The sequence below is a fragment of the Rhea americana genome, unplaced genomic scaffold (assembly GCF_003343005.1).
Source record: "Rhea americana isolate MKP2758 unplaced genomic scaffold, rheAme1 scaffold_56, whole genome shotgun sequence".
Taxonomy (NCBI): domain Eukaryota; kingdom Metazoa; phylum Chordata; class Aves; order Rheiformes; family Rheidae; genus Rhea; species Rhea americana.
The window spans coordinates 4521756-4533898 of NW_028186712.1; the positions used below are offsets into that span (position 1 = coordinate 4521756).

General features: G+C 34.2%; 1 protein-coding gene across 2 annotated transcripts in view; it reads left to right on the forward strand.

Moving 5' to 3' along the window:
• Positions 1-12143, forward strand: part of CXADR (CXADR cell adhesion molecule) — a 38255-nt gene that overhangs the window by 23471 nt on the left and 2641 nt on the right. Inside the window, exon 7 of one of the 2 annotated variants that reach the window (XM_085318920.1) lies at positions 41-227. In XM_085318920.1, coding sequence (XP_085175046.1) covers positions 41-227 — 187 coding nt within the window. Of the gene's footprint in view, positions 1-40; positions 4378-12143 lie in introns of those variants that run through there. The other variant, XM_085318919.1, reaches the window with a different exon arrangement.

Genomic DNA, 12143 nt, shown 5'->3' on the forward strand with positions numbered 1-12143 from the left:
TGAGTTCTCCAACTATTGTTTTTTTCTTTCCCTTCTCCAGAGAAGACGTTCCACCTCCAAAAAGCCGCAGTTCAACAGCCCGCAGCTACATAGGCAGCAATCGTTCTTCTCTAGGTTCAATGTCTCCCTCCAATATGGAAGGATATACCAAAACTCCATATAGTCAAGTCCCAAGTGAAGACTTTGAACGTACTACTGGTCAAAATCCAAGCTTTGCACCTTCAAAGGTAGCTGCACCTAATTTAAGTAGAATGGGTGCTGTCCCTGTGATGATTCCAGCACAAAGCAAAGATGGGTCCATAGTATGAAATGTTATTAATTTAAATCCTGTTTTTAAAGGTTCATTTTAAGTATTAGARAAAAGTACCTTGTTCCATCGCTCACTTAAACAATGGCATGCAATTTTCCTTGAGGAAAATGAACAAATTAGTTTGAAAAGCCAATAATTTTCCCTTTTAATTTCTAACATACTAGTATATAACAGTCAAACTATTTGCTAAAAGCACTGAAGATCCTTTATTGGATACTGAAGGTATTTTGACTCAAGTAGGTTGCTGAAGAGACAAGATCAGCTAATATGCAGTTCTGAATATGAAACAGACACACTTGAAGCATTTTGTATATAGGATATGAAGTTCCTCAGAGTCCTTGAAACTTTATCTTCAGTTTTGGAATAACAGAAATATCTTACCTTTACCATTTTCTGGTGAAGTTGCAGCTGGTTGAAGTACTTAAAATGACTTGGAATTGTTTAGTTTGAGTATTTATGCAGTTCCTTGACTTGATAATGTTTGGAGCACTTGAGCCCTTATTTCTTTCTTTCTGACTGATTCAGTTAACTTTAATGAATCTGTCTAAGTTTAAAATTTCAGTGAGTAGAAATGTGACAGGAGGCCTTGCATGTTCTTTGAAATCTCAATTTTAGTGTAATATCTGACATGACTAGAACTAGTTGCTAACTTAACACTAATGTTATCTTGTGTAAGAGGTCTTATCTGGTTGTTGCTAATGGTATCCAAACTTTAAAGTCTATATTTTATTGTCACATTAAGAATGAATAGTATCTCAATACAGATCTTAAAATGCAAAATACCATTAACTTTTCTAAAGCCTGCTTAAATTCTAAAGCAGTGCTCTTATTTTTTCCAAACAATTATCTAGAAGCTCTGTGGGGTTTTAATGAAATATGTTAAGTAAATTGTATTTGATATGTGTCCTCTTAGATCCTTACATCATTTCAGAAAATCTTTTTCCAGATACATACAAGTAGTATTTAGCCTTCTGTTAAGACACTAACACAATTTTTATTTGAACTTGCAAGGAGTTAGAAGTTTGCCTCTCCTTGCCTCTTCAAAAACCTAAATATTTATTAATGGACCCTTTGACTTTAATATTAGTTTCATGCAACCAGAATCTTGGAGAATCTAGTTATCCAGAACTGTTGATATGAATTTAGTGTTTCAAGACTTCATTTAAAACAAAAAAAATGCCTTTTTTAGTTTTATAAAACTTACAGCATTACAGGAGAAATAGAATGATTCCTTATCTTAGTTTCACACTTTGCTTGAGGACTTTTGATATCTTATGATGACTGATATTATATACATGTGGAAGTTGAATTTGAAGTTTAGTGCAGGTTGAGTATCTGTAGATGTCTGTCTTTCCTCCTCCTTCCTATTTTTGCTCACATCCTTCCTGTCTTGTGGAAAAATAATAAAAATAAAGAGCCCCTTCAACTTATTTCAGCTATAGATGTTAATCTGCCCAGTATTTTGGAAAACTCTAAAGGAGTATAGTACGTGGCACTGATGTTGAGGAAGGAAATGTCTGAATAGCCTATTAAAAGATGTTAGGTTTATTTGTATTTACCAACAGTATGAGATGAAAAAATTGCCCTGAACTTCTAGGTTTAGTGTCTGCTTTCTTGTAGCTGCTTAGATCTGTGACAAAATCTTTGGCATATTACTAAATGTCTGTTGTAGCTGTAGTTAGGTGCACAATTTTTGGCTGACACTACTAATGTAGGGAACATACCTTTCATACTGAGTTTAGAGACTTGAATGGCTACTAAGTATTCTAGACTTACAATTTTTCATATTTGGACTTTTTTAGATTGTAAACTGATACTGTTAGTGTTCAGATATTTTTATCTTTCATGTGTGCCTTTTCAATAAACTTTGCCTGATTGTAACTCCAGTTTTAATGAAATCTCTGGTGCCTAAAATTACTGTCTGGACAGGTGCTTAGACGATGGTACAGGTTTTTAAAACATGACACTGTGATCTAATTTCTTTATTCTATGTATGGTTTATACCTCTTCATGCCAATTTTTGGATGTGACTTCAGTGGYTCTCTGTATCATTCTGTACTTCAAAATGTCAGTTGCTTCTTCAATTTCTAGATATGATCTAAATGTTTATATTCCCGAAAACTGTTCATTTGTTCTATCAGTGAGATGGATAACTGGCTCTTACTTACGTGATAAATAATAGCTTAGAAACTGTGCCAAACATGCTTATGAAGAACAGTAGATGGAGACATCTTCTTGCATTCAATTAATATGATAAAGATTTGAGATTTAATATATATTGGTTGATTGTTTACCTTGAAACTAAGACCTCCCTTAACTGAAAGGGTATGGTTATTTGGATTGTAAATGCAGGTTATATACAAAACTAGAACTGAATCACGGACCAAGAGATAGCTATAGACCTAAGCAGCAAGGTAAGAAACCTACTGAGGTTGATTTTTAGCCATCTGTGGGCACATGTGGAATGAGCTTTTTCGTTTGACCTGAGACCTTGTGCTTTCAGTCAGGTAAGCACTAAGATGCTCGAACAGAAATTTATCATAAAGAGGAGGCAGAACAGAGTTTACACGTTTAATGCTCTGTCAGCTTGCACAAAATAATAAATGGACAGAATGGAAGGACAGCATGATGTGCCCTCGGAACCTAGCTGTTAGGCTTAGCAGCCTTGACAGTGTCTGTCTATTTATGTAATTGCATGGAAAATAAGGAAATGGGAACTGGCATAGCCCTTATCTGAAATAAAGAACCTCTGACTTGGGGATAAACTTTGCCTCAAGTTCCTAACATCATGCCTTTCTGAATGGATAAAACTGCTATGAAAACCATAATACTGCTATTGGAAGCAATTTCCTTAGTGACTAGAATGCTAACTTACACTTGATTATGATTCTTAAAGCAGATACTGTAGCTTAACAATGATTTCTAACTATGTAGGAGATGAAATGCATAAACATTTGAAGTGTCAGATCTTAGATAACCCTGCTAACAGAACTCTTCTAGGAAGTAATGGCAGCTGATATACCAGTTAGAAGGTGGCATTTTAAATGTCTTATAATATAAAATAAAGGAGGGAAGTGATACTATTTGTAAATATTTTAAATGAACTGAGGAAACCACTAGTTAATGTTATGACTGTAAACTTGCTTGTTGAGGACTCTTGTGTTTAGAAGAAAACCCTTAATTTTAGCATGGTGTGAATAAAGTGTTAGACTTGTAATATTGTAGAGGTGATGTAACATTTGTTCATGCATTACAAGCCTCTTCAGAAACTTTCTGAAATGGATATTTAAAGGTGTTAGTGTGAACCCTCCTTACCTAAAAATGAGTACTTCTTTTTAAAGTATGTAGTGCACAGAAATGCCTTGTTTGAAGGGATAAAAAAAAATGTTTTTGGAAAAAAATGTATAATACCTACATCTTTATCTGCTATGATAGTTACATTGATATTAGATGTATGCTTCCTGCATAACAGTACAAATGACTTTTTAATATAATTGCAAATTTTTCTGTAGTAAAAAATGTGTATTACTGAGTTTCATAATAGGCTTTTTTCTTTGACCATGTATGTTCTGGATCATTTAGATCTCTGTTCCAGTCYGAAATTATCATAAAACTATAACTCTTAAACCTTGTTTTATATACTTCATAGGTGCTTTAATGGGATCCTTTGGGCTTTGGTCCTCCAGCACTGAGGCACAGCTCAACTGAAATTGGAGCAATAATATTCCCTGGAATCTAAAACGTTATAATAATARTATGTTACACTTCTCATGCACAAAGCATGGACTTAAATATTGTTATGAAATTCAATATGAGGTTTTATATTCACATCTTTGGGAGGAGAGGGTATTTTAAAATACAAGTATTATAATTCAAAGAAGTAGATTTGGAAGAAAAAATCCAAAAATTTAAGATGCTGTAGTTCTGTGACAGACGTGTGTACTTTTTGAAATAAAACTGKTAGAGAAAGCAGTAGTCTGTCTTTATTCTAAAGCAGCATTTATGTATTATTTCAGTTTTCTCTTTCTGTAATGGAAGTTTATTAATAAATATAGCTGTATATACCACACTGGCATTAATCACTTTATTTCTTTTTCTATCCTTTTCTAAGAAAGAAAAGGAAGTAAAACTTTGGATATTTTAAGTCCTTCTTTAAGAATATACATACACTTAACATTAAGTTTCTACTTGTAGATACACAGAGGTTTTGATCAATTTTAAAATTGTATCTAGACAATCTCAGCAGAAATCCTAAAACAGGTCTAGGAAGGAACTTCAGGTTATGGTGTTTTATCTCTATTTTAGGTAGATTCAAGCATCCTTGGTCTTGATAAATAACTTTTCTTCCTGTTAAATTCAAACAACGTTTACAGTATTCAAAGCATGTTGATTTAAAAACTCTTGTTTTTGTACTGTTGGCTATCTTGATCTTTTTTTTMGTCAAATTAAATTGACTGTTAGCATATTGATGCCCCTTGGCCTTGCAAACCAGCTGATTACTGACCTTGTAATTTTTTCATTTTTTTCTCAGTTGAACTCGCTCTCCAATGTCATCTTGAATACTTAGTTTTATGGAGGGGAAAAAAAAAAGAAAAAAAAAAAACTCGGATAGGCTCTGTTGATATTAGTGACAGGTATTTATGCTTAAGCTGTTGGAGACCTAAGTAGGTTAGGTTTATTCTTAATATATGCATATCTTCATATGGTGATGCATACCTGTGCTATGCCAGGTGTTTCAGTTACTTRATGTTTACTTAGGAAATCTGTGTTTAATAAATGCTTATGTGCATGTGTAAGATTGAACAGTAAGAGTACTAGTGGAAAACTTTTTTTCAATTTAAAAGTCAGATTTATGCCTAAATACAAAAGGCAGTTTAATAACAATGAAGGTTCAGATTGTCTCCTTATTTGTAGAGCTCTGAGAAACCTTTCTATACCCTTTTAATGTTAACTTCAAGACTTCTGTGCTTTCTTTAGTTGGCAGTTTTGCCATAAATGGAACATTGATGCCTCTGCTGCTCCAGCTCTTTTATTTAGAGATAAGATGATGCCTGTGAATTGGAGAAGCTGAGAGGCCCATGCACATCTGTTGGTATGCAACCGCTGGCAAGAGGCTGAATGAATGACTGGAGCAGTACAGCTCCAGACTGCTGCAAAGTTCATACCAACTGGTGGAATCAACTAACGCTTTCCTGTTGTCCTCTCGTAGGATGCTTCCATGTAGTGGTTTTGCAATATTTTCTTGGTCCTTGCATATGTATTAGACAATGTGTTGGATAAATCTGTTTTAAACAATCTTCATCACTTTTTTTTTTTTCCCTCTCAGAACATCTTGGACCTACTGTGTGCTTTGAGCTTACTGTTTCACTTTTACCTTAGATGGGAAAGCTTTGGTTCTTTCAAGTTGTGTAGTAATGCTCATAGCTAATTACTAGACTGCTGTAGGAAACACTTAACTACCAGCCACTTAGCCTTTCTTTCTGGCCTGTGAAATCTGCAAAATGAAACTGAAATGGCTTGTGAAGAAAACAGCTAATTAAGGAACAAAAGCAAGAATTGAATGAAAGAGCCTATGAATGGTGCTTACATATCCAAGTCTCTGTTTGTTTTAAAATTACCTTGCAGTTTTGGAGTGACTACAGATGATTTCTCATGACATAAGGGATTGTATACCAGTGCTTGAATTATACCAACCTGTGGTTTGGTGGTGTGTGGGTGGTGGGTCTTTCTGATGGTTTTGGTTTTGTTTTTCCCCAAGTGGTATAGGCTCAGCTATCAAGAGAAAAATGTGAGCATTTGCTTCTGTAAAATAACCACTGTGGCAAAATGGGGAGGATTTCTTCTACATCTCCCTTGCAGTTGGTGAAGTTTCTGAAAATGAGGCTCTTAGGATTTTATTTCCATGTTTTTGTGAGTCAGTGTTAGTGAGACCTTCATGTATGGAGTTCTGAAGATATAAGTCTTCAGCTGTTTAGGACTGACCAGATTGTTTTTGAACAGCAAAGTAAATACAATTCAGCAGCAACAGCCGATAGCTGGGTCAGTCTTTTTAGTTGATCAGCGTAAGCCTAAATTTTTTTTAAGATATTATTGATAAAGATATCAATTAAGATACACTATATCATACAGAAAACATTAAGAAAGTTTTGCAAGTCACACGTGAGCTTTGCGTACTGTCAGGGTTATTAGATTGTTGTAGGGAGAGGGGTAAATTTTCTTTCTTAAAATAAATAAATAACGTGAATGTTGGTTACACAACTTGATTATGTAATAATTTAAAAACATAGCAATATTGGAATAGACATTAACCTCTGAAAGCTCATCATTTTACCTTCAGTAGTTTCATTTTCTCTTCAGGCAAAAAACCTCTTGAGGCAGTATGTCCACTGGGAAACTCAGAATAGTGTGTGATGCAATGACAGTTGTCCCACTTCTGAGGGCTAGAATCTTTGGTTCTGATAAGTTTCAGACAGGCAGGATAAAAGTTTAGCAATGTAGCTGAAGGGTGTTGAACCTTTTTGCAGGAAGTCTTTTCCAAATTGCAGAATGAGGAAAAAGAAAATAGTGGAAAGGAGAAAATAGATTGTTTTGTGGTGTATTTTGGAGGAGGGAYTTGAATTCTAGAAACACAAGACAGACTTTATTTCAGGAAATTGAACTCTTTCAAACTCTGATTTCGAGCAATATTTGATTTTTTTGATGATTTTTTTTTCCCTCAGACAATCTGCAAAGGCTTTTCCTCTTTGTTATGTTCACTGCTTGAAAATGATTGCATGTTGATTGCTTGAAAATTCAGCATCCTGTACTCTTCATATCGTTAATATTTTCAATATTTTCTACATGTAATGTTTCTGGTTATATTATTGCTAACAATACTGCATAAATAAGTCAAAAAATGTAAGAATTGCAATAGACTAAAAATTCCTGAACTTCCCATTCAGTGCAAGCAGTGACAGCACAAGCTTCTCAGTGCTGTAGACCCAAACATCTCTAGAGGTGCAAGGATCATTCAGATTATGTAGTAACTCATTCAGAAAGCATCTTAAATACTAAATTTGATGATAAAGAACTACAGAAGTAATGTTATCTAATATTACTACTCTAATGGCTTATAATTGTGTCAGTTTTGCCAATTATGTTCTGTATGAATAAAAAAGGAACTGAGATCCTGTCTACCAGTCTGTTGTGGCCTGTTACAAATACGGAAGTGCAGTAAAATCATTTACTACTAGAAGATTTTGTCTCCTCTGTACTTTATAAGTGAARCTATTATCCCATACAGGAATTTGAATCTAGTTAATTTTTATCATTTGGTAGAATTTTACTTGTAAAACTTCACAGAAATTCAGGTCTGAGGTGAGACACCGATATCTTCGGGCCAGAAATAAAGACAACTGGTGGTATAAAACATAACTCCTGAATTACTTCTAACTTCTGAACAAGATGACAACTCTGGGGCACAGCTGGTGGTTTGTGGAACATGTCAAAAAGCTTGTGTTGTGGCTGCTAGCAGTGTACTTTTTATCAGAACAAATAGAACACCCTTTCATGTCACTTCTAATCCTATAACTGTCAAGAGCAGAAACAAATCATCTAAGCTGTAAAATATAAATTTTTTAATTATTTTAATGTATTCTTCCCTGTTCTTTGTTGGTAGACAAGGAAAATTAGTGTGTTAAATGGCTCAGCCTCAGGTAAACTGCTGAGTGTTGCTTTGGTTTTGTCTTTGTATTCTATAATTTCTTGTAAAATAATTACTAAAGGGTTTCAGAGTTTTTTTTTTTTTTTTTTTCCAATCTCTTTTTTTTTAATCGGGCGACTCTTTATGTAACTTGCGTAATCTATGTAACCTGTGTAATCTACAAACCTTGTTATCCCAGTTTAGAATGGGAAAAAATGAGCATATGTAAAACACAGCACTTCAAAAATGCTGTTCTCTCCTATACKTTCTCCAGCTCCCACGAGAAACATTTTATGGTTAATGTGTTTTCAATTGAAGCAATAAAGTAACAAATTTCCCTTGAGAATACTGACTGCCCTCTTGYGGCTGACACTTGGCCTCAATCTTTTCTCACTGTAACTGGAATATAACATCTATTTTTATTGAGGACTTGCAGTGATTTACTGATAAATAAATTAGATTTTCTGACATAAAGAGAAGTCATCTTAGATGCCAGAAAAATATGCTCTTACTGCTTACTCAGAAAAATAATTTAGGTAAGAAAWTAGTTGTTATAATCTGCATCAATTAAGACATTTTTTTACTGTATAACCTCTGATAAAAAACTTTACAGAGATAAGTAAAGGAAATGTCAAGCTGAGATATAAATGTAGTTTTTTAATGGGCTTTAACATTGGTGGTGAGAAACACTATTAGCTTTACGAAGCCTACTACTACATAAAATGTTCAGCAATACAAAGTTAAGTGAGGCTACTGAAATCATTGTAAGTATAAACTTTTATGTACTGTTTTAAAAAAATGAAATGTGGTTGRTTAACATGGGCTGGAACTTAGTCATTGAAATGATAGCTTTTCTCTGACTGAAGTTGAGGTCACTAACAATGTTTCTTAATGTTTTTCATTTGAGRAGTCTTTCTCCTGAAGGAACTGCAAACGTGTCTTAGTTTTATCTGTTGATCCTTTTAGAGACAAGAAAACAAGAACAGGGTTCTTGTACAAATAATATATAGTTCTGATAATGTTAGATCTTGTACATTTGAAAGGCATTCAAGTTATAAATATTAACTGCATTTTTGAAAACAAGATTATGTTGCTACTTGAAGCCTTTTTGGTGTATTATTTAAACAAGAAATGAGTATCTCTGTGTTTTTTTTTGGTTTTTTTTTGTTTTTGTTTTTGTTTTTTTTAATAGAGCATCAGTTGGGTGAACAGTCAGGAATTTCAGCCAACCTGCTAAAATACTTTAATCCTATATAAAAGAGTTGAATATTAAAGYGTTTATGCATCACAGTCCTATTTCTTGCCTGAATTAGCATAATTTCCCTGCCCCTGGTTATACCTAGGCAAGCTAGAATTTTAATCAGTACTCTGAATTGGGTATCCAACTGACAATCAAAATTGGGTCATTATATTACACATGTGAATTTTATTCTGACAGCATTCTGTGTCTGTGTCAACCATATTAAGTAGTTACCTTGCTGCTGCCTTTGTGGTTTGTACATGGGAGGGAAAATTGATGAATATGTAAGGACCTTAGGACACCCTGAATGTTCTACCTGGCTAGTAGAAGTTCATGAACCTGTAGTAATAACAAAAGAATTCAAAGGCAAAACACACAATGTTTTTAGATGGGAAGTCTGACTAGTAAAGTAGTGGATTAGAATTTGAGATGAGATTGAAATCCTGGGTCTGTCATGACTTAGTCATGTGATTTTTCTTCTGTCTGTCTTCATTGGCATCTTCTGGTTAAACATCAGTTTCCACCTCTGATAAAATGGTGATAGTTCTGTTAACTTTTAGAGATTTCTGGAAGTAGACTTTCCCATACTTTTTAAAATCTATCATTGACRAATTTTATCAGTCTTATTTTTTATCAACTGCCCATATAAGGCTTATCTATCTTTTCTTACCACAGACAATTTTCAACTATCTGCACTTAAAACTAGCTGGAAAGGATTTTAAGGGGAGAGTAAGGATTAGCTTTTTATCTRTTTTAAAGACCTAAATCTACAGTCATCGGCATAAGTAGTATGGAAGGTTTTCTATCCTTGATTTGAAGGCACAAGAGAATAATCCACACTTTCTTCTCGGGATTAGATATCCTCAGTTTTAATGTGAGTACCAAAATTTTCMTTGGAATTTGTCTGCCTTCAGCGTCTAGTTATTTGTATCTTGTAYACATCTTTCTGTACTGGCTTAATATTCAGCTCCTGGGGGGTGAATGCTTACCAGGTAGCTATATTGTGTCACATGTATGCATGCATGTGCAATCTCAAAGGATTCACCTGTTTTTATCTTCAGATCACTCTGGCTCTTTTCTACACTGGCTTGTTTCCTAGTAATTTTTAATGTAGTTTCCAGAGTGATCTATATTGCTTAGTAAACTCTGTTGCACGGACTTGTACTTGATGTTAGTGCCTCCCCCCCTTTTTTCCTAATGTTTGCATTATTTGCAGATGATCTTTGAGTATCTTGAAGTTTTGGGTTTCATACCAGTCTCTGACAATCCCATGAATAATACCTYATTTAGTGATGGTTCTCTATTGGCTGTTCCTTTTCACAGAATAGTCAGTTATATTTAGTTGATATGCTTTGTTGTATAGGAAGCAAATTTATAAATCATGACAAACATTGACCAAATTTGGGAATTTATGATAGGGAAGTGTCTCACTGAAGAAATAAACCTGATATTTGCATTCAGGTGGAAGCGTGACTTCATTTGTCGTCATCTCACACGCTCGAGATTCCACATAAAGTTTTTTTTCTGTGGTTAGCTAACTTAATTGGGTTACAATTAATCCTGATGTTCTATGAGAAACTAGCCGTACTAATTTCAATGCTCAAACTGCTTGATCCAAACCATACGATCTTTTATTTAAAACAAGACTAAATACTTTTCTGAACTGCTATATCAGCTCATCTGTATCAAATGTTTAGTTTCTTGAAGAAGAGAATCTGAGATCTTTGAGAAGACTTGTTTTTGGTGAATATTAGCTGATACTGGTTGTGTCAAGATAGTTAGCTTGATCAGACCATTTGTAGTTGCATATGTTGCCTATTGTTTTTGAATTTTCTCCTGATAATATTYGTTATTCTAGCCTTCTAGAACAACCTGAATATTTCAAGATATGTTAAAAGTAATAGTAGGACAGATCTCATTAGAAAATCTTTGAGGGTAGCAGTTCCCCCAAAGCCCTCTGCCAGTGCAAGGGAATATACTTCTCCGGAGCCTTTATCACAGAACATAACTAAGATTCCTTCCTGGAATCAGCTTCAAGGAAGACTGCTTCTCTTTTCTTTCACTGACGTGCAAGTAAGAGGAAAGATAGGCCAGTGTCACCCATTAGTCAACTGGGTCAGTTGATACTTCCTTCCCACCGTTTTCCCATTCTGCTTGCCTGTTAGTATATTGGGAAGTATTCTCAAGATAAAGGAGTTCATCCTGTATATTTTCATATACAGAATCAAGATTTGGTGAGCACTTCTTTGTCTTCTGTGATCATGATTGATACTGTAGGTAGCTAGCCATGTATATATACCCTGCCAGGCTGAGGTACATAAAGAGAGAAATAAAGTTCCTTCTTGACATCATTGGCTTTATTAGCCATGAATTACTATTTTTGTTTAGCTTTTTGTACAACTTTCCTTTATTTACAACTTTTTGCTTATATGGAGAGCTGACTTCCTTCTATCTATTGCATGTTGCTTTTTTATTTCTGATTGCTGGATTTATTTAATCACTGAAGCAGGATGGATTTTTAGACATTTTTTCCCCCTTTATTGTGTATAGTATATTGCTATTGAATTTTCTGGAGGAATCATGCTTTAAAAAAAAAACTTTTTATCATAGTTTTTGTTCCTAAACAGTTTTACTCATTTGTGTTGACCACTTTAAAATACTGTATTTGTGTGCTTGGTTTACAATGTTATCTGTTTATCCGGACTAAACATAATGAAGTTATGACTACAGGTACCTGAGCAGACAAAGAACAATTTCTCCTTTGAGGATTAATTGATATTTGCACTTGTGAGATCCAAAATTACCACCTCTTGTTTATAAGTTACAGCACTGGCATGGGTTTCTTTTTACTTGATAGATTTTAGTTCTCATGTTAATTCCTGATTTTTCTGATTGGTAAAATATTTTTTTTT